The 24,255-nt window shown below is 46.6% G+C and overlaps 1 protein-coding gene across 2 annotated transcripts in view; it reads left to right on the forward strand.

The window, feature by feature from the left end:
• The window catches only part of MAPRE3 (microtubule associated protein RP/EB family member 3), a 227,278-nt gene that overhangs the window by 194,760 nt on the left and 8,263 nt on the right, over positions 1-24,255 (forward strand). For both annotated transcript variants that reach the window (XM_088460549.1, XM_088460550.1), the window contains exon 6: positions 10,847-10,995. In XM_088460549.1, coding sequence (XP_088316675.1) covers positions 10,847-10,995 — 149 coding nt within the window. The remainder of the gene's footprint in view (positions 1-10,846; positions 10,996-24,255) is intronic.

The raw sequence follows: 24,255 nt of genomic DNA on the forward strand, positions 1-24,255 counted from the left end.
GGCCTGGCCTTCCTGACAGTGCGGATCTCTGCACTGTCGGTATGGTTAAGATATGGAATTGCTCCACTCTGGTATCCAGTTCTTCCTTTGGTGTGTTTTCTGGCCTCTGCCTCCATTTGTCCTCCCTAGGGACTCCTTGGGAGTTAGTAGTGGTTCTTCGTTCCCTCCGGGGACAGTCGATGGAACCGCTGGTTGTGATAGCCATTACATGGTCTATTGCTTAGGCTCTCTCTTGCTCTCAGGGTCTTTATATTAACCAGGAGAGTGTCTGACTTGGGAGCGTTATCATGTGGCTCCCTCTTCTGGAGGGCATCATGTCAGGGTGTGAGTTGCTCTCGCCCTGTGTTTCTTCTTAATGTGGTTTTTAGGTTCCATATTATTCTGGAACATATGGTACAGCCATTCAGCCCCCAGTCCTCTCGGCTGGTGTGGCCTCATTGACTGTTGTCCGGCCTCTTTGGATTTATGTGATCCGTTCAAGCTCCTTACGGAAATCGGACTCCTTATTGGTGGTCTGGGATTTCTAGTTTTCACAGGAAAGGATGGCCGGCCTATAACTAAATGTTGGCTGGATGGCCTTGTATGTTTTCCTCAGGGGCTTACCCAGGGGTAGGCCTTTATGTTGTTGATGCTTGTTTTTTTCTCGGGCCATGTAACCCTTGTGGGCGGCTCGCTGTGGCGCCTCGGCTATTTTGCCTTACTAGGTGGCCACGTGGTATTCTGTCCACACCTTTTTAAGGTTTTAGGCATTGGTTTCCTTTGCCTCTCAGGATGCTTCCTTTTTGGCGACGGATTCTCCTCTCAGCACAGGAGCGTCCCCACCCTTGATTGAACTGCTTTGGGACATCCCCAAGGTCAACCCTGTGGACCCCCTATGGACCCTGAAGTAGAAAACAAGAGATATGGTAAGAACTTACCTTTGTTATCTCTGTTTCTACGAAGTCCATAGGGTCCACAGGGCGCCCGCCCTGACGCACCTGGCTTCATATGGGCTGTGTTACTGGTCACCGGTTTCCAGTCTCCTTTTCTGTGAGTATGGTTCTAGAGTGTTCCAGTTTTCTCTCTCTTTTTCTCTCCTCCTCCTGCCTTTGGCTACTTACAAACTGAGGTGCCTCTGGCTGGGGGGGGCGGGGTTATAGGGAGAGTGGACCCAAGTGCATCCTGGGAGCTAAAAGCTTCAACTGCGTGGTGCCCGGATTTGGTTCCCAACCTAAACCCCAAGGTCAACCCTGTGGACCCTATGGACTTCGTAGAAACAGAGATAACAAAGGTAAGATCTTACCATATCTCTTGTTTTTTGTGCTAGGGATAGAGATTACCAGTATACCTGTAGTTCTTGTGCTAGGGATAGAGATTACCAGTATACCTGTAGCTCTTGTGCTATAGATAAAGATTACCAGTATACCTGTAGTTCTTGTGCTAGGGATAGAGATTACCAGTATACCTGTAGTTCTTGTGCTAGGGATAGAGATTACCAGTATACCTGTAGCTCTTGTGCTAGGGATAGAGATTACCAGTATACCTGTAGTTCTTGTGCTAGGGATAGAGATTACCAGTATACCTGTAGTTCTTGTGCTAGGGATAGAGATTACCAGTATACCTGTAGTTCTTGTGGTAGGGATAGAGATTACCAGTATACCTGTAGTTCTTGTGCTATGGATAGAGATTACCAGTATACCTGTAGTTCTTGTGCTAGGGATAGAGATTACCAGTATACCTGTAGTTCTTGTGCTAGGGATAGAGATTACCAGTATACCTGTAGCTCTTGTGCTAGGGATAGAGATTACCAGTATACCTGTAGTTCTTGTGCTAGGGATAGAGATTACCAGTATACCTGTAGCTCTTGTGCTAGGGATAGAGATTACCAGTATACCTGTAGTTCTTGTGCCAGGGATAGAGATTACCAGTTTACCTGTAGTTCTTGTGCTAGGGATAGAGATTACCAGTATACCTGTAGTTCTTGTGCTAGGGATAGAGATTACCAGTATACCTGTAGTTCTTGTGCTAGAGATAGAGATTACCAGTATACCTGTAGTTCTTGTGCTAGGGATAGAGATTACCAGTATACATGTAGTTCTTATGCTAGGGATAGAGATTACCAGTATACCTGTAATTCTTGTACTAGAGATTGGGATTACAAGTATACCTGTAGTTCTTTATAGGCTAAAATAACACAAATACATGTATTTCTTGAGTTAGAGGCTGAGATTAGCAGTATACCAGCAGATCTAGAGATAGAAAGGCTGACATCAGAGGATACCTGTAATCCTTGAGAAAGACGCTGTCATCAGACTATTCCTGTAATCCTTCGGATGGAGGCTGACATCAGACTATTCCTTTACATCTTGGGTAGAGACTGAGATTAGCTGTATAACTATAGTCCTTGAGAGAGAGGCTGACATTAAACCATACCTGTAGTCATTGGGAGAGAGGCTGACATTAAACCATACCTGTAGTCATTGGGAGAGAGGCTGACATTAAACCATACCTGTAGTCCTTGGGAGAGAGGCTGACATCAGAATATACCCGTAGTCCTTGGGAGAGAGGCTGACATTAAACCATACCTGTAGTCATTGGGAGAGAGGTTGACATTAAACCATACCTGTAGTCATTGGGAGAGAGGCTGACATTAAACCATACCTGTAGTCATTGGGAGAGAGGCTGACATTGAATTACCTGTAGTCATTGGGAGAGAGGCTGGCATTAAATCATACCTGTAGTCATTGGGAGAGAGGCTGACATTAAACCATACCTGTAGTCATTGGGAGAGAGGCTGACATTAAACCATACCTGTAATCCTTGGGAGAGAGGCTGACATTAGAATATACCCGTAGTCCTTGGGAGAGAGGCTGACATTAAACCATACCTGTAGTCATTGGGAGAGAGGCTGACATTAAACCATACCTGTAGTCATTGGGAGAGAGGCTGACATTAAACCATACCTGTAGTCATTGGGAGAGAGGCTGACATTAAACCATACCTGTAGTCATTGGGAGAGAGGCTGACATTAAACCATACCTGTAGTCATTGGGAGAGAGGCTGACATTAAACCATACCTGTAGTCCTTGGGAGAGAGGCTGACATTAAACCATACCTGTAGTCCTTGGGAGAGAGGCTGACATCAGAATATACCCGTAGTCCTTGGGAGAGAGGCTGACAGACTATTCCTGTAGTCCTTGGGAGTGTTATGATACCTGATGAACTCCTGCATTGTCAAAACCTAAACAAAGTGCCCTTCGCCAATAGCAACCCCTTTCCCGGAACACACACTTGTTCGTAGGTACTCGGCTGCTGCCTGGACTTTGCACTTAAAGTAATAACAGTGCAGGTAGCAGAGGTATCAAAATATAGACAAAAAATGTGGATACTCTGAACTCATATAGGGAAGTATAGCTAGTATCTCAGGTGGTCTCCCATCTAAGAACAAACCCAAGCTCTTACTGCTTAGCTTCCCAAACTAGACAGAAAAAGTCTGTCTAAAGCTAATTTATGTAGTACTACAAGTAGCACTCCTAATCAGTGATTACCAGAATACTCTCCTGAAGTTAACATCACTTCAAGCTAGTAACAAACAAGGATTCAATTTAGCTACTTAATCTTAAGCAACTAGCAAAAGGGTATGCAGTTATATTTTCACTACATTAATATATACATTCTTAAGCAATAATATTAATTCCAGAATGATAATCTAATAAACATGAGAGTAATTGCAATACTCAGTAATTTTCTTAGATATACAGTACAGCAAACTGCAGGATAAAACATTTCAGAAGACATGGACTGTCCAGAGTAGTTTATAAGCCAGATGTACATCTGCTAGCAATAATGTGTAATAGAATGTATCCAAGATACTTACTGTAGCAGATGAAGTAACCAGCAATCCTTCTTAAGCTGGGTACACACCTAAAGATTTTCTGTCCAACCATCCAACCAGTTAATTGGTTGGAATGAAAATCTGGTAAGGTATGACAGCAAATGACAATCAGCAATTTGCTCCCAAACGCCGGAAAATGGACAAAAACTGTTGTTTGAACAAATTGTTTAGATCAAACATTTAACAAACTTGTCTGAATGATCATTTTCATCTGTTTTCTGGCATTCAGGAGCAAATTACTGATCATCATTTACTACCATACGTTACCAGATTTTCATTCCAACCAATCATCTAGTTGGATGGTTGGACAGAAAATCTTTACGTGTGTATGCAGCATTTGACAGCTTGCAAACAGCTAGATCCAGGGACCAGGCAAGACATGGATTCCAGTGGAAGACTCAGCCAGAACAGAAAAACCCACACAGGCCAAAGAGCAAGCACCTGATTAAAACTGCTGGCAAACCAATCACAGTCGACCAGGCCGATGCCCAGGCTGATATCATCATAACAGGTGAACAAGTCAGCAACCATTCCAATGATTCAGTCCAGACTTGACCAGCCGAGTACAGCTATAACACTACCAACTCCCTGGCAGAAGGCAAGCCATCCAAAGGAACAAAATGTGCCATTTTTGAAAATCTATCTACCCAGATAACAGTAAATTCCATGGATTCAGGTAAATCAACAATACAATCCATTGATAAATGTATCCATGGTTTATCGAGGATAGGTAACGGAGTCAGTAGGCCTACAGGTTGACCTCTAGTGACTTTCACTCGAACCACAATTCGGACAAGCCTGAACAAATTCCCTAATGTCATTTTTCATAGAAGGCCACCAGACGTACCTCCAGTAGATAACAATTTAAGAGTCTTAAAGATCTCAGGGTGTCCTGAAACCTTACTACAATGTACCTCCTGCAAAATTGCTCTCTGCAAGGAGTCGGGAACAAACAAAAGATTGGCCGATAACTCAGGAGGCACCTGACTATGTAAAGTCCTCAACTGTTGATCTAACTCTTTAGCCAAACCCAGAACAATTCTTTCAAGCAAAATAATGGGAATCTCTGGAACAACCTCAGTATGAGTATGCATAAAGCTTCTGGACAGCGCATCAGTCTTCAACTTCTTAGAACCTGGCCGAAATGAAATGGTAAAATTAGATCTGGGGAAAAAAAAGTGCCCACCTGGCCTGTCTGGAATTCAACCTCTTGGCATCCAGAATATAAAGCAAATTATTATGATCAGTATAATATCAATCTTATATTTTGCTCCTTCCAACCAATGTCTCCACTCCTCCAGAGCCCATTTTATGGCCAAGAGCTCATGATTACCAACATCGTAATTGAGCTTGGGTCCAGAAAATTTCCTAGAGAAAAAGGCACACGGAATCAACTTCTTGTCCTCCTCCCTGACCTGAGACAAAACCGCTCACCTCAGAGGTATCAACCTCCACAACAAAGGGAGCATCTAAATTGGGATGAAGTAACACTGGAGCAGTCATGAAGGCCTTTTTTAGAGAAATAAAAGCTAACTCTGACTCACAATCCCAATCGGAAGGATGAGCCCCCTATTTAGTCTTATTTGTGAGAGGAGCCACCACTGGTTTGGCCCGATCCTCAATGGAGCGGATTTTAGCAGGATCCATTGAAAACCCTTGCCCCAAAATAACATACCTCATACAACTGATCATCAACTTAATTTTAGGCTCAGGAGATAAAGTCTCAGAGGCTCTTGAAGCAACTTGTTCCTGGACTGCAACCTTCAATTCCTGCACGTAATGAGTCAATGAGTCAATGACTGCACCTAACTCATTAACTCTTGTACTACATTCATCTGCTGGGGTTCCATAATGTCAGTTCCTGTAATAGTGGCGGTTTGTTACCTGATACCTGATGAACTTTTGCACTGTCAAAACCTAAACAAGCGCCTTTCACCAACAACAACCCCCTTTTTCAGAACACACACTTGTTCGTAGTTACTCTGCTGCCGCCTGGACTTCTCACTTATGACCTGATTCAGACCCGCTCGCTAGGATGCGTTCGCTCGTAGCTGGCCGATTTTCGCAATCTGCGCATGCATATGCATCGCAGGGCGCGTGCGTGAACCAGTGCGAAATATCGGGAAGCGATATTTGCAGCGTTTGCTCGCTGCGCATAGACAGCCCAGCAGAGTGAGTGACAGGAGTGGTGACAGGGGCTGGCTGCTAGAAACGGGGGAGTGTAGATGTGAACGTAGGCGCGCCTGAGCGTCTCAACGACGTTTCAGAGGCGTGCATAATTAACAGGCAGCGTCATTGTACACGTCACCTGGTTGTATTTCACACTGATGTGATCGCAGTGCTTGTGGCAGGGTATAGTCGACCTCAAGCGCTGCGATCGCATCCGATGGACCAATGGTTGCATACCCTTCCTGGAGACGACGTGCGCAAGTGGGCGTCTTAAGACAGGCTGGTGGGCGAATGCATACACAAAGTGATCGCACGCCAAGACATAGTGGGCGTGGTTATGCTTTGCCGTCACTTAGCTGAATTTGCATACGCTGGGTGCGAGCGGGTCTGAATGAGCTCCTTAAAGTAATAACAGTGCAGGAAGCACAGGTATCAAAACATAGTTATAGGAATATGACACTCTCAAGGGGGGTATCCACTTACAGATATACAAACGAGAGCATGATTACAACATTGCAATCGTGCTCTCGTTTGTATATCTAGTGATGTTCCTAGACTGAACGTTCACTCGTTCAGTCCAGGCACATCCCACATCCCCGCACATGCTGAACCTGATGGGATCGTCAGGTTGACCAGCATGTATGGGCGATGTCGGAAGCGACCAGGCACATCGTTGGTCGCTTCCGACCAAAACATGCCCGATTACGACGTCGTTATCGTGCAATCGCTTGGTTAAATTGCTAAGTGGATACCCCCCTTAAGAACTCCACCTAGATTCTCCATGAGGTCTCTCGTCCAGGAATAAACCCAAGCCCTTACTGCTTAGCTTCCCAAACTAGACAGAAGAAGGCTGTCTAAAGCGAACTGATGCTGTACTTTACTATAAATAGCACTCCTAAAGAGTGACTACTAGAATACTCTCCTGCAGGTAATGTCATTGCAAGCTAGTAACACACAAGTATTCAATTTAGCTACTAATAGTTAAGCAGCTAACAAATGGGTACGCAGTTTTATTTTCACTACATTAGTAATATGTACATTAAGTAATAGTGATAATTCCATAAACATGAGAGTAATTGCAAAACTCAGTAATTTCTTTATATACACAGCAAACTGCAGGATAAGCTATTTCAAAACACAGGGACTATCCAGAGTAGTATATTAGCCAGGTGTACATCTGCTAGCAATAATATGTAATAGAATGTATCCAGGATACTTAGCATATGAAGAAACCAGCAATCCTTCCTAGGCAGCTTGCAAACAGCTAGAACCAGAGACCAGCCAGACATGGAATCCTGTGGGAGACTCAGTCAGAACAGAACAACCCACACAGGCCCAAGAGCCAGCACCTGATTAAAACTGCTGTCAAACCAATCACAGTCGACCAGGCTAACACCCAGGCTGACATCATAACAGGTGAAGGTCAAGTCAGCAACCATTCCAATGATTCAATGTATACCTGTAGTCCTTGGGATAGAGCCTGACATCAGAGTATATCTGTAGTCCTTTGGAGATTAGCAGTATACCTGCAGTACATAGGAAAGAGGCTGCCATCAGACCATACTGTACCTGCAGCCCTTGGGATTGAGTTTAAGATTAGCAGTATACCTGCAGTCCTTGGGTAAAAGGCTGACACCAGAGTATACTTGTAGTACTTGGGTAGAGACTGAGATTAACAGTATACCAGTAGTCCTTGGGAGAGAGGCTGACATTAGAGTATACCTGTAGTCCTTGGGATACAGTCTAACAGAGTATACCTGTAGTTCTTGGGATAGAGGCTGACAGAGTATACCTGTAGTCCTTGGGATAGAGGCTGACAAGAGTATACCTGTAGTTCTTGGGATAGAGACTGACATCAGAGTATACCTGTATTCCTTGGGATAGAGGTTAACATTAGAGTATACCTGTAATCCTTGGGATACAGTCTGACAGAGTATATCTGTAGTCCTTGGGATAGAGGCTGACATCAGAGTATTCATGTAGTCCCTGGGATAGAGGCTGACATCACAGCATACCAGTAGTCCATGGGATAGAGGCTGACATCAGTGTATACCTGTAGTCCTTGGGATAGAGCCTGACATCAGAGTGTACCTGTAGTCCTTGGGATAGAGGCTGACATCAGAGTATACCTGTAGTCATTGGGTAGATACTGAGATTAGCAGTATACATGTAGTCCTAGAGCAAAGACTGAGATTAGCAGTATACATGGAGTCCTTGGAGATAGGCTGACATCAGAGTATACCTTTAGATCTTTAGATAGTGGCTGAAATTAGCAATTTGTCTGTAGTCATTGGGATAGAGGGTGACATCAGAGTATACTTCTAGACCTTGTAATAAAGACTGACATCAGAGTATACCTGTAAACTTTGGGATAGAGGGTGACATCAGAGTATACCTGTACACTTTGGGATAAAGGCTGACATCAGAGGATACCTGTACACTTTGGGATAAAGATTGACATCAGAGTATACCTGTACACTTTGGGATAGAGGGTGACATCAGAGGATACCTGTCAACCTTGGGATAAAGGCTGACATCAGAGGATACCTGTCGACCTTGGGATAGAGGGTGACATCAGAGGATACGTGCAGACCTTGGGATAGAGGGTGACGTCAAAGGATACCTGTAGACCTTGGGATAGAGGGTGACATCAGAGGATACCTGTAGACCTTGGGATAGAGGGTGATGTCAGAAGATACGTGTAGACCTTGGGATAGAGGGTGACGTCAGAGGATACCTGTTGACCTTGGGATAGAGGGTGACGTCAGAAGATACCTGTAGACTTTGGGATAGAGGGTGATGTCAGAAGATACGTGTAGACCTTGGGATAGAGGGTGACATCAGAGGATACCTGTTGATCTTGGGATAGAGGGTGACGTCAGAAGATACCTGTAGACCTTGGGATAGAGGGTGATGTCAGAGGATACCTGTAGACCTTGGGATAGAGGGTGATGTCAGAAGATACCTGTAGACCTTGGGATAGAGGCTGAGATTAGTCCCTACCTATGAAAGTAAAAGCAAGAACTATCATCAGAGTTAAGTTGTAAAACTTGGCAGGAATAAGTCATTAGCACACGGGCATGGAGATGGAGTTTTGGACTTCTCTGGGGCGAGCATAGGAGCAGATCAGGCAGATTTCAGACATTGCACCATTGGCAGGACTGCTTTAAATGTGCGTGATAGTGATGACAGCTATTTTTACAGGGGGATAGATAGGAATGGTGCAGATGCAAAGATGTGGCCAATGCCAAATATAACAAAATATCCAAATTCTGTACAAGCCAGGTCCTCTGTCAGAATCGGTCTTCCTATATAAATCTGCTATATTGTGTTTGGAAAAGATAGAGCAGTCTGGAAGGGAATGGTTATGAAATACCAGTGGCTGGATAGAGAAGGGAGAAGATCCCGACAGGGAAGGTAAGTACCCTATCCCTACCCCTCTCCCCCCAACCCTCCCTTAGTGGTGCCTAACCTTAACCTCCCGCCTAGTGCCTAAACCTAATCTCCCCCCAAGGGTGCCTAATCCTAAACCTAACCCTCCTGGGGGGATGCATAGCCCTAATCTCCCCCCACGGGTGCCTAAACCTCCCCCCTAGGGATGCATAACCCCGAACTCCCCCCCAAAAAACCTATCCCTAACCCCGCTACGCTCCCCACACCTAACCTCCCAACCCCCCCCCCTCCCACACGGCTAAGTGCTAAGACACCCGGACATACCTCGATCGCTCCAGCGTCCTTCTGTATTCCGGCGACATGTAGTCCGCCGGTCTATTAACCCTATTAATAGTCCTCAATGCTGAGAAATACAGGTAGGTACTTTTCCATCATGCAATATCATCAGGGAGGCGTCTGATTTGCTCCAAATTCTGCAGCAGGACAACAACCCCAAGCATACAGCCAATGTCATTTAAGGACTATCTTCAGCATAAAGAAGAACAAGGAGTCCTGGAAGTGATGATTTGGCCCCCACAGAGCCCTGATCTCAGCATCATGGAGTCTGTCTGGGATTACATAAAGAGACAGAAGGATCTGAGTAAGCGACATCCACAGAAGACCTGTGGTTAGTTCTCCAAGATGTATGGAACAACATCCCTGCTGAGTTCACTCAAAATCTGTGTGCAAGTGTACCGAGAAGAATTGATGCTGTTTTGAAGGCAAAGGGTGGTCACACCAAATACTGATATGATTTAGATTTCTATTCTTTTCATTCACTTTCATTTTGTTAATTGTTAAAAATAAACTATTAACACTTCTATGTATGACAGCATTCTTACTTTGCGGCATTTTATCCACAACTGCCTAAACCTTTGCACAGTACTGTATATGTCTAATTAGCGATGGAAAGTTAACTTGAAATTATTCACTCTACTGTTCGGTAAATGGAAGTGTCTAGATATTGACTGGCTTTAGGTCTCCAGAGAAAGTCAATTACTAACAGTTTTATGTACGTGCATGTGTGTGTGTGTTTGCGTGTATGTGTGCGTACGTGTTTGCGTGTTTGCGTGTGTGTGTGCGTGTTCGTGCATGTGAGTGGGGCGTAGAATCAAGAGCTAAAGCTTCTGATCAAAAATGATTGTTTTTATAACCTAAAAACAAGGTGCAATAATTATCAGGTTCCTGTAACAGATTTGGAAGAGTGATTTGTATGTTGGTTGGGAATTAAAGAACCACCTCAGTAATGTTAATGGTTGAGCCTGATGTCACTAATTCTGGAGAGCTGTGCAGTGAATGATGCAGGTTACCATCCTCGCCATCTCTTCCATGGGCATCAAGATAACTGTGTCCCCACTTTGTTGTTCACAGTGGCACAGAGAACATCTCCAACAGGCCCCAAGACCATGCAGCCCCTGGCACGGTTGCAGAACATATCCCACCCTGTAAGAAAAATCCCACCCATTACCAGGAATGGTGGCAGCGAGCTGGACACACAGATAATGGAACTGAACCAGCAGGTTAGAGGGGAGAAGGCAGATAGCAGGGCCCAGGGTCCGATGACCGTCTACGCACAGTGGGGCTGATGCAGGATTCACCACAGGTCGGTTATGCGGATGTATCTTGCAGGCCCCTGTGCCGTACTCAGTTATGGCACATCTTCCAGGCCCCTGTGCTGTACTCAGCTATGGCACATCTTCCAGGCCCCTGTGCCGTACTCAGTTATGGCACATCTTCCAGGCCCCTGTGCTGTACTCAGCTATGGCACATCTTCCAGGCCCCTGTGCCGTACTCAGCTATGGCACATCTTGCAGGCCCCTTTGCCGTACACAGCTATGGCACATCTTCCAGGCCCCTGTGCTGTACTCAGCTATGGCACATCTTGCAGGCCCCTGTGCCATACTCAGCTATGGCACATCTTCCAGGCCCCTGTGCCGTACTCAGCTATGGCACTTCTTGCAGGCCCCTGTGCCGTACTCAGCTATGGCACATCTTGCAGGCCCCTGTGCCGTACTCAGCTATGGCACATCTTGCAGGCCCCTGTGCCGTACTCAGCTATGGCACATCTTGCAGGCCCCTGTGCTGTACTCAGCTATGGCACATCTTGCAGGCCCCTGTGCTGTACTCAGCTATGGCACATCTTGCAGGCCCCTGTGCCGTACTCAGCTATGGCACATCTTCCAGGCCCCTGTGCTGTACTCAGCTATGGCACATCTTCTAGGCCCCTGTGCCGTACTCAGCTATGGCACATCTTGCAGGCCCCTGTGCCGTACTCAGCTATGGCACATCTTGCAGGCCCCTGTGCCGTACTCAGCTATGGCACATCTTGCAGGCCCCTGTGCCATACTCAGCTATGACACATCTTGCAGGCCCCTGTACCATACTCAGCTATGGCACATCTTGCGGCTGTAGGGTGTCACCGCGCAGTCTGAGATCAGTGAGGGCATGTCCACGTAACTGATGGATTTTCAAAGATACATACGAGTACCCGTGATACCGGCATGTTATTCTGTGCCCACAATACTTGCGGTTAGCCCTGCATTGGCCTCATCGTGTGTTGGTCCATCTGATAGTCTTTACATGATGTCTAATAAAACCTTTCCTAATGTCAGTAATGAGTTATAATACGCCACATAACAGCTGAAAGAGACACTACACCACGTCCTTAGCGTAGATGCCAGATGCCACCCAGCGGTTATCACCACATGCCAGTCACACCCTCTAAGTGCCGAAAAACACCCCTTACACCCCACACAATGCCCATTCAACCCAAAGCTTAGCCGGACGCAACTCTATTCAGGGGCTTATATAGCGAGTTTTAGCAGGGTGATGTGACTATGACGCACTAGGAGACCGCTGATTCTTTTGCTATACAACACTTGTATGTCTGTGCGTGACTGAGGACCTCATTCAGAGTCGGTCGTTGCGGCCGCACGGTTTAGGGGAAAGGGGCCGGATATGCAAATGAAGCAATCACAAGTTGCGGTCCTAAGATGAGATCGTTAGCTGAACGACCGAGGGTAAGAAGCGGTCGTAAGACTAAAGCACGCCCTCTTCTCGATCACAACACACGTCATCTCCTGGGATGTCACATATCACATTACTCAGCGCAATCTCCCATATACAGACTCAGCAGCACACAGATATACAGGTGTCACATATCACATTACTCAGCACAGTGTTCTATATACAGACACAGGAGCACACAGATATACTGGTGTCACATATCACATTACTCAGCGCAGTCTCCCATATACAGACTCAGGAGCACACAGATATACAGGTGTCACATATCACATTACTCAGCACAGTCTCCCATATACAGACTCAGGAGCACACAGATATACAGGTGTCACATATCACATTACTCAGCGCAGTCTCCTATATACAGACACAGGAGCACACAGATATACAGGTGTCACATATCACATTACTCAGTGCAGTTTCCTATATACAGACTCAGGAGCACACAGATATACAGGTGTCACATATCACATTACTCAGCGCAGTCTCCTATATACAGACACAGGAGCACACAGATATACAGGTGTCACATATCACATTACTCAGCACAGTCTCCCATATACAGACTCAGGAGCACACAGATATACAGGTGTCACATATCACATTACTCAGCGCAGTCTCCCATATACAGACTCAGGAGCACACAGATATACAGGTGTCACATATCACATTACTCAGCACAGTCTCCCATATACAGACTCAGGAGCACACAGATATACAGGTGTCACATATCACATTACTCAGCGCAGTCTCCTATATACAGACACAGGAGCACACAGATATACAGGTGTCACATATCACATTACTCAGTGCAGTTTCCTATATACAGACTCAGGAGCACACAGATATACAGGTGTCACATATCACATTACTCAGCGCAGTCTCCTATATACAGACACAGGAGCACACAGATATACAGGTGTCACATATCACATTACTCAGCGCAGTCTCCCATATACAGACTCAGGAGCACACAGATATACAGGTGTCACATATCACATTACTCAGCGCAGTCTCCCATATACAGACTCAGGAGCACACAGATATACAGGTGTCACATATCACATTACTCAGCGCAGTCTCCCATATACAGACTCAGGAGCACACAGATATACAGGTGTCACATATCACATTACTCAGCGCAGTCTCCATATACAGACTCAGGAGCACACAGATATACAGGTGTCACATATCACATTACTCAGCGCAGTCTCCATATACAGACTCAGGAGTACACAGATATACAGGTGTCACATATCACATTACTCAGCGCAGTCTCCATATACAGACTCAGGAGTACACAGATATACAGGTGTCACATGTCACATTACTCAGCACAGTCTCCCATATACAGACTCAGGAGCACACAGATATACAGGTGTCACATATCACATTACTCAGCACAGTCTCCCATATACAGACTCAGGAGCACACAGATATACAGGTGTCACATATCACATTACTCAGCGCAGTCTCCTATATACAGACTCTGGAGCACACAGATATACAGGTGTCACATATCACATTACTCAGCGCAGTCTCCCATATACAGACTCAGGAGCACACAGATATACAGGTGTCACCTATCACATTACTCAGCGCAGTCTCCTATATACAGACTCAGGAGCAAACAGATATACAGGTGTCACATATCACATTACTCAGCGCAGTCTCCCATATACAGACTCAGGAGCACACAGATATACAGTTGTCACCTATCACATTACTCAGCACAGTCTCCCATATACAGACTCAGGAGCACACAGATATACAGGTGTCACATATCACATTACTCAGCGCAGTCTCCTATATACAGACTCAGGTGCACACAGATATACAGGTGTCACATTACTTAGCACAGTTTCCCATATACAGACTCAGGTGCACACAGATATACAGGTGTCACATATCACATTACTCAGCGCAGTCTCCAATATACAGACTCAGGAGCACACAGATATACAGGTGTCACATATCACATTACTCAGCGCAGTCTCCCATATACAGACTCAGGAGCACACAGATATACAGGTGTCACACATCACATTACTCAGCACAGTCTCCCATATACAGACTCAGGAGCACACAGATATACAGGGGTCACATATCACATTACTCAGCGCAGTCTCCCATATACAGACTCTGGAGCACACAGATATACAGGTGTCACATATCACATTACACAGCACAGTCTCCCATATACAGACTCAGGAGCATACAGATATACAGGTGTCACATATCACATTACTCAGCGCAGTCTCCCATATACAGACTCAGGAGCACACAGATATACAGGTGTCACATATCACATTACTCAGCGCAGTCTCCCATATACAGACTCAGGAGCACACAGATATACAGGTGTCACATATCACATTACTCAACGCAGTCTCCCATATACAGACTCAGGAGCACACAGATATACAGGTGTCACATATCACATTACTCAGCGCAGTCTCCCATATACAGACTCAGGAGCACACATATATACAGGTGTCACATATCACATTACACAGCGCAGTCTCCCATATACAGACTCAGGAGCACACAGATATACAGGTGTCACCTATCACATTACTCAGCGCAGTCTCCCATATACAGACTCAGGAGCACACAGATATACAGGTGTCACATATCACATTACTCAGCGCAGTCTCCCATATACAGACTCAGGAGCACACAGATATACAGGTGTCACATATCACATTACTCAGCGCAGTCTCCCATATACAGACTCAGGAGCACACAGATATACAGGTGTCACATATCACATTACTCAGTACAGTCTCCCATATACAGACTCAGGATCACACAGATATACAGGTGTCACATATCACATTACTCAGCGCAGTCTCCTATATACAGACTCAGGAGCACATAGGTATACAGGTGTCACATATCACATTACTCAACGCAGTCTCCCATATACAGACTCAGGAGCACACAGATATACAGGTGTCACATATCACATTACTCTACGCAGTCTCCCATATACAGACTCAGCAGCACACAGATATACAGGTGTCACATATCACATTACTCAGCACAGTCTCCCATATACAGACTCAGGAGCACACAGATATACAGGTGTCACATATCACATTACACAGCGCAGTCTCCCATATACAGACTCAGGAGCACACAGATATACAGGTGTCACATATCACATTACTCAGCGCAGTCTCCTATATACAGACTCTGGAGCACACAGATATACAGGTGTCACATATCACATTACTCTACGCAGTCTCCCATATACAGACTCAGCAGCACACAGATATACAGGTGTCACATATCACATTACTCAGCGCAGTCTCCTATATACAGACTCAGGAGCACACAGATATACAGGTGTCACATATCACATTACTCAGCACAGTCTCCCATATACAGACTCAGGAGCACACAGATATACAGGTGTCACATATCACATTACTCAGCGCAGTCTCCCATATACAGACTCAGGAGCACACAGATATACAGGTGTCACATATCACATTACTCAGCGCAGTCTCCTATATACAGACCCAGGAGCACACAGATATACAGGTGTCACATATCACATTACTCAGCGCAGTCTCCCATATACAGACTCAGGGCACACAGATATACAGGTGTCACATATCACATTACACAGCGCAGTCTCCCATATACAGACTCAGGAGCACACAGATATACAGGTGTCACATATCACAGCACAGTCTCCCATATACAGACTCAGGAGCACACAGATATACAGGTGTCACATATCACATTACTCAGCGCAGTCTCCTATATACAGACTCAGGTGCACACAGATATACAGGTGTCACATTACTTAGCACAGTTTCCCATATACAGACTCAGGTGCACACAGATATACAGGTGTCACATATCACATTACTCAGCGCAGTCTCCAATATACAGACTCAGGAGCACACAGATATACAGGTGTCACATATCACATTACTCAGCGCAGTCTCCCATATACAGACTCAGGAGCACACAGATATACAGGTGTCACACATCACATTACTCAGCACAGTCTCCCATATACAGACTCAGGAGCACACAGATATACAGGTGTCACATATCACATTACTCAGCCCAGTCTCCCATATACAGACTCAGGAGTACACAGATATACAGGTGTCACATATCACATTACTCAGCCCAGTCTCCCATATACAGACTCTGGAGCACACAGATATACAGGTGTCACATATCACATTACTCAGCCCAGTCTCCCATATACAGACTCAGGAGCACACAGATATACAGGTGTCACATATCACATTACTCAGCACAGTCTCCCATATACAGACTCAGGAGTACACAGATATACAGGTGTCACATGTCACATTACTCAGCACAGTCTCCCATATACAGACTCAGGAGCACACAGATATACAGGTGTCACATATCACATTACTCAGCCCAGTCTCCCATATACAGACTCAGGAGCACACAGATATACAGGTGTCACATATCACATTACTCAGCGCAGTCTCCCATATACAGACTCAGGAGCACACAGATATACAGGTGTCACATATCAGATTACTCAGCGCAGTCTCCTATATACAGACTCAGGAGCACACAGATATACAGGTGTCACATATCACATTACTCAGCGCAGTCTCCCATATACAGACTCAGGTGCACACAGATATACAGGTGTCACATATCACATTACTCAGCGCAGTCTCCCATATACAGACTCAGGAGCACACAGATATACAGGTGTCACATATCACATTACTCAGCGCAGTCTCCTATATACAGACTCAGGAGCACACAGATATACAGGTGTCACATATCACATTACTCAGCGCAGTCTCCCATATACAGACTCAGGTGCACACAGATATACAGGTGTCACCTATCACATTACTCAGCGCAGTCTCCCATATACAGACTCAGGTGCACACTGATATACAGGTGTCACATATCACATTACTCAGCGCAGTCTCCCATATACAGACTCAGGAGCACACAGATATACAGGTGTCACATATCACATTACTCAGCGCAGTCTCCCATATACAGACTCAGGAGCACACAGATATACAGGTGTCACATATCACATTACTCAGCACAGTCTCCCATATACAGACTCAGGAGCACACAGATATACAGGTGTCACATATCACATTACTCAGCGCAGTCTCCTATATACAGACCCAGGAGCACACAGATATACAGGTGTCACATATCACATTACTCAGCGCAGTCTCCCATATACAGACTCAGGGCACACAGATATACAGGTGTCACATATCACATTACACAGCGCAGTCTCCCATATACAGACTCAGGAGCACACAGATATACAGGTGTCACATATCACATTACACAGCGCAGTCTCCCATATACAGACTCAGGAGCACACAGATATACAGGTGTCACATATCACATTACTCAGCGCAGTCTCCCATATACAGACTCAGGAGCACACAGATATACAGGTGTCACATATCACATTACTCAGCGCAGTCTCCCATATACAGACTCAGGGCACACAGATATACAGGTGTCACATATCACATTACTCAGCGCAGTCTCCCATATACAGACTCAGGAGCACACAGATATACAGGGGTCACACATCACATTACTCAGTGCAGTCTCCCATATACAGATTTAGGTGCACACAGATCTACAGCTCCCTGGGTCTTAGGGTCTCTCGCTCCGGGCTTGCGCACGTGCCGTGCGCGTGCGCAGCTAGCCATTGATCCGGTTGCGAGTGCATCGGCGCTTGCGACCGGGTCTGAATGAGACCCATAGTCCCACATATATACTCTTTAAAGCCTCCCATATATTCTTTATAGCCCCACCTATACTATTTATAGCATCACATATAGGACCTCATTCAGAGGCGGTAGCACGGAGTGATTGGTCGTAGCGAGCGATATTTTTTTCAACTGCGCATGCGTGTACATGGCATTGCGCGTACGCAAACCTGTCTTTCCAACCACAATCCTCTTGCTCGCTAGTCACTACCAGGTCGTAGCTGTGATTGACTTTTCGTTCCGTTTTTTGGTGGTTACAGGGGAAGGTGCTTGTGAACGGGGGTGTGGTGGTGCGCACGCAGGCGTGGTTGACCTTAAAAAGGTCGTTTTAAGGGAGCGTACATATATTACTGAGCGAGTCATCACACACGCCATCTCGTTGCAATAACAATGCTACTGCTCGCAGTGCTAAAGGTAGCCCAGGGTCTACCCTAAGCATTGCGAGTGCAGGCGATGGTTTCTGCCTCAACCGATGTTTGTAGGCAATTAACAATGTAACAGGTGTTAATCGTGCTGACGTAGGTTGCCGCCTGCGACCGACTCTGAATTAGGCCGTAGAGAGGTGTGCTTTCATTGTTGTGGGTGTTTCCGCGCTTACGATGTGCGTTGCGACTGAGCGCTCGTTTTGCATATTGCCGATCACTTTTGGTGCGACCGATCGCTCCCGAGCGACCGCTTCTGAATGAGGTCAATAGTCCCACATATATACTCTTTATAGCATCACATAGAGGACCTCATTCAGAGGCGGTCGCTCGGGAGCGACCGGTCGCACCCAAAGTTCGTCGATGCGCTCGCAACCGGATCGATTGTCCCCACAGAGCATGCGCACGATGGAGCCGGCTCCGTCGTGCGCATGCGTGAGACCCGGCTAGCGATGGGCACTCAGTCGCTAGGGGTCTCGTTGCAGACGGGGCGTGCTGTCGATGTTGAGTGACAGCTCGCCTCATTTGCTCGGCGGGCCGGGGCGTGCCCGGCCAAACGGAGGCGTTCCAGTCGGAACGCTTGGCGTTTGGGGGCGGCCCCACTGACATCATCAGTGATGTCAGTGGGGAACTTCCTGCTCAAACAGAGCAGGAAGTTCCCTGGGGCTTAAGGCTGACGAGACCCTACCTTAGGGTCTCGTCATATGCCCCGATGGTCGCGATGGTCAAGACTCTTAGCGGTCGTTAGAGCTGTGGGTGTTAACCCACAGCCTAACGACCGACATGGAGGCGACCGTTCAGGATGCAAGCGGCCGCCCTGTTTCAGAACAACCGCTTGCATCCTACGACCGCCTCTGAATGAGGCCCATAGTCCCACATATATACCCTTTATAGCCACACATATAGTCCCACATATAAACTTTATAGCCACACATATTGGACCTCATTCAGAGTCCGTCGTTGCGGCCGCACGGTCGTACACCACCGATGTTCGCTAAACAGCGCATGCGTAAAATTCGCAATGCGCGTGCGCAAACTAACTATTACGATCAGAAATTTCTCTCCTTGAACACAGCCAGGTCGGTAGTTTGAGTGACAGGATGAGGCGTTTGTGGGTGGTAACAGGGGAAGGTGCTTGTGAACGGGGGAGTGGACATCCGAACGCAGGCGTGCCTGACTATGCAAACGGCGTTTTATGGGAGTGCATAATTAACAAAGTAGCGTCATGGCACACGTGACATGGGAGGTTTTTACACTGACTTGATCGTAGTGCTTAAGAGAGGGTATGGTCAACCTTAAGCTCTACGACCAGCTCCGATGGTTCCCGATGGTCTCGATTAATCCTTATATGCCCGGAGATAACATGTAATGCGAACGAGAAGGTGGTGTATTTTTAGTCTTACGGCCGCATCCTCCCCTCGCTCGTCCAGCTAACGATCCCATCTTAACGACACAACTTGCGAGCGCTTCATTTGCATATCCGGCCCCTTTTACCTTACGACCGTGCGGCCGCAACGACCGACTCTGAATGAGGTCCACAGTCCCACATATATACTTTCTAGCGTCACATGACAACATCCACAGAAAATGTCATATATCACAATTTTTGTTCATTTTAATTTCAAAATCCATGGTTTAGCATTTTTTTTTTACATGTGATTTCTTTTTTTTAATTGGTGTCTATTATGACATCTTTTAGAAGCATCGGACATTGGTTACCAGAGCTACATATTCTAAAAGAAAAAATCTTTGAATATTAGCAGCTGATTACATTTTTTTGTGCTCCATTACATATTAGCACTTCTATTACAGGATAAAAGTGTGTTATGAATGTATCAACCATGTGGCCCAAGGCAGCCTATTACCTCACCCTGCTGCCAGCTACATCCTCCCCCGTCATTCATCCCAACGCTGCTACCAGCTACATCCTCCAACGTCATTCATCCCAACGCTGCTACCAGCTTAGATCCTCTTCTATCATTCATCCCAACTCTTCTGCCAGCTACATTCACTCCCGTCATTCATCCCAACTCTTCTGCCAGCTACACCCACTCCTGTCATTTATCCCAATACTTCTGCCAGCTACACCCACTCCTGTCATTCATCCCAACTCTTCTGCCAGCTACACCCACTCCTGTCATTCATCCCAACTCTTCTGCCAGCTACTTCCACTCCTGTCATTCATCCCAATACTTCTGCCAGCTACTTCCACTCCCGTCATTCATCCCAATACTTCTGCCAGCTCCTTCCACTCCTGTTATTCATCCCAATACTTCTGCCAGCTACACCCACTCCTATCATTCATCCCAATACTTCTGCCAGCTACACCCACTCCTGTCATTCATCCCAATACTTCTGCCAGCTACATCCACTCCCGTCATTCATCCCAATGCTTCTGCTGCTACATCCACTCCCGTAATTCATCCCAATGCTTCTACTGCTACATCCACTCCCGTCATTCATCCCAATGCTTCTACCAGATACATCCACTCCCGTCATTCATCCCAATGATTCTGCCAGCTACATCCACTCCCGTCATTCATCCCAATGCTTCTACCAGCTACATCCACTCCCGTCATTCATCCCAATGCTTCTGCTGCTACATCCACTCCCGTAATTCATCCCAATGCTTCTACTGCTACATCCACTCCCGTCATTCATCCCAATGCTTCTACCAGATACATCCACTCCCGTCATTCATCCCAATGATTCTGCCAGCTACATCCACTCCCGTCATTCATCCCAATGCTTCTACCAGCTACATCCACTCCCGTCATTCATCCCAATGCTTCTACCAGCTACATCCACTCCCGTCATTCATCCCAATGCTTCTACCAGCTACATCCACTCCCGTCATTCATCCCAATGCTTCTACCAGCTACATCCACTCCCGTCATTCATCCCAACGCTTCTGCCAGCTTAGATCCACTCCCGTCATTCATCCCAATACTTCTACCAGCTACATCCAACCCCGTCATTCATCCCAACGCTTCTGCCAGTTACATTTACTCCCGTCATTCATCCCAATGCTTCTGCCAGTTACATCCACTCCCGTCATTCATCCTAATGTTTCTGCCAGCTATGTCCACTCCTGTCATTCATCCCAATGCTTCTGCCAGCTACATTCACTCCCGTCATTCATCCCAACTCTTCTGCCAGCTACATTCACTCCTATCATTCATCCCAACGCTCCTGCCAGCTACATCCACTCCCATTGTTCATCACAATGCTTCTACCAGCTACATCCACCCCCGTCATTCATCCTAATGCTTCTACCAGCTACATCCACCCCCGTCATTCATCCGAACGCTTCTACCAGCTACATCCACTCCCATCATTCATCCCAATGCTTCTGCCAGCTTAAATCCACTCCCGTCATTCATCCCAACGCTTCTACCAGCTATATCCACTCCCGTCATTCATCACAATGCTTCTGCCAGCTACATCCACCCCGTCATTCATCCCAACGCTTCTACCAGCTACATATACCACCGTCATTCATCCTAACGCTTCCACCAGCTACATCCACCCCGTCATTCATCCGAACGCTTCTACCAGCTACATCCATACATCCACCCCCGTCATTCATCCCAACGCTTCTGCCAGCTTAGATCCACTCCCGTCATTCATCCCAATGCTTCTGCCAGCTTAGATCCACTCCCGTCATTCATCCCAACGCTTCTACCAGCTATGTCCACTCCTGTCATTCATCCCAATGTTTCTGCCAGCTACATCCACTCCCGTCATTCATCCCAACGCTCCTGCCAGCTACATCCACTCCCATCGTTCATCACAATTCTTCTGCCAGCTCCATCCACTCCCGTCATTCATCCCAATGCTTCTGCCAGCTACATCCACCCCGTCATTCATCCCAACGCTTTTACCAGCTACATCCACCCCCGTCATTCATCCGAACGCTTCTTTCAGCTACATCCACCCCCGTCATTCATCCCAAAGCTTCTGCCAGCTTAGATCCACTCCCGTTATTCATCTCAACGCTTCTACCAGCTATATCCACTCCAGTCATTCATCCCAATGCTTCTGCCAGTTACATCCACTCCTGTCATTCATCCCAATGCTTCTGCCAGCTTAGATCCACTCCCGTCATTCGTTCCAATGGTTCTGCCATTTTAGATCCACTCCCATCATTCATCCCAATGCTTCTGCCAGCTTAGATCCACTCCCATCATTCATCCCTACGCTTCTGCCAGCTATGTCCACTCCTGTCAATCATCCCAATGCTTCTGCCAGCTACATTCACCCCCGTCATTTATCCCAACGCTTCTGCCAGCTTAGATCCACTCCCGTCATTCATCACAATGCTTCTGCCAGTTATATCTACTCCCGTCATTCATCTCAATGCTTCTGCCAGTTACATCCCCTTCCCCCATCATTCATCCCAATGCTTCTGCCACCTTAGATCCACTCCCGTCATTCATCCCAATGCTTCTGCCAGCTGCAATCATTCCCGTCATTCATCCCAACGCTTCTACCAGCTACACCCACTCCTGTCATTCATCCCAATGCTTCTGCCAGCTACATCCACTCCCGTCATTCATCCCAACACTTCTGCCAGCTATGTCCACTCCAATCATTCATCCCAATGCTTCTGCCAGCTATGTCCACTCCAATCATTCATCCCAATGCTTCTGCCAGCTACATCCACCACCATCATTCATCCCAATGCTTCTGCAAGCTTAGATCCACTCCCATCTTTCATCCCAATGCTTCTGCCAGCTACATCCACTCCCGTCTTTCATCCCAATGCTTCTGCCAGCTACATCCATCCCCGTCATTCATTCCAACTCTTCTGCCAGCTACATCCACTCCTGTCATTCATCCCAATGCTTCTGCCAGCTACATCCACTCCCGTCATTCATACCAACTCTTCTGCCAGCTACATCCACTCCCGTCATTCATCCCAACGCTCCTGCCAGCTACATCCACTCCCATCGTTCATCACAATTCTTCTGCCAGCTCCATCCACTCCCGTCATTCATCCCAGTGCTTCTGCCAGCTACATCCACCCCGTCATTCATCCCAACGCTTTTACCAGCTACATCCACCCCCGTCATTCATCCGAACGCTTCTTTCAGCTACATCCACTCCCATTTTTCATCCCAGTGCTTCCATCAACTACATCCACCCTCGTCATTCGTCCTAATGCTTCTACCAGCTACATCCACTCCCATCATTCATCCCAATGCTTCTGCCTGCTACATCCACCCCCATCATTCATTCCAACTCTTCTGCCAGCTACATCCACTCCCACCCTTCATCCCAATGCTTCTGCCAGCTACATCAACCCCCGTCTTTCATCACAATGCTTCTGACTTCTTAGATCCACTCCTGTCATTCAGCCCAATGCTTCTGCCAGCTAAATCCACTCCAATCATTCATCCCATTGCTTCTGCCAGCTAAATCCACTCCCGTCATTCATCCCTACGCTTCTGCCAGCTACATCCACACTCGCCATTCATCCCAATGCTTCTGCCAGCTACATCAACCCCCATCATTCATCCCAATGCTTCTGCCATCTTAGATCCACTCCTGTCATTCATCC

The sequence above is a fragment of the Taudactylus pleione genome, unplaced genomic scaffold (genome assembly GCF_031769625.1).
Source record: "Taudactylus pleione unplaced genomic scaffold, aTauple2 ptg000050l, whole genome shotgun sequence".
Lineage (NCBI taxonomy): Eukaryota > Metazoa > Chordata > Amphibia > Anura > Myobatrachidae > Taudactylus > Taudactylus pleione.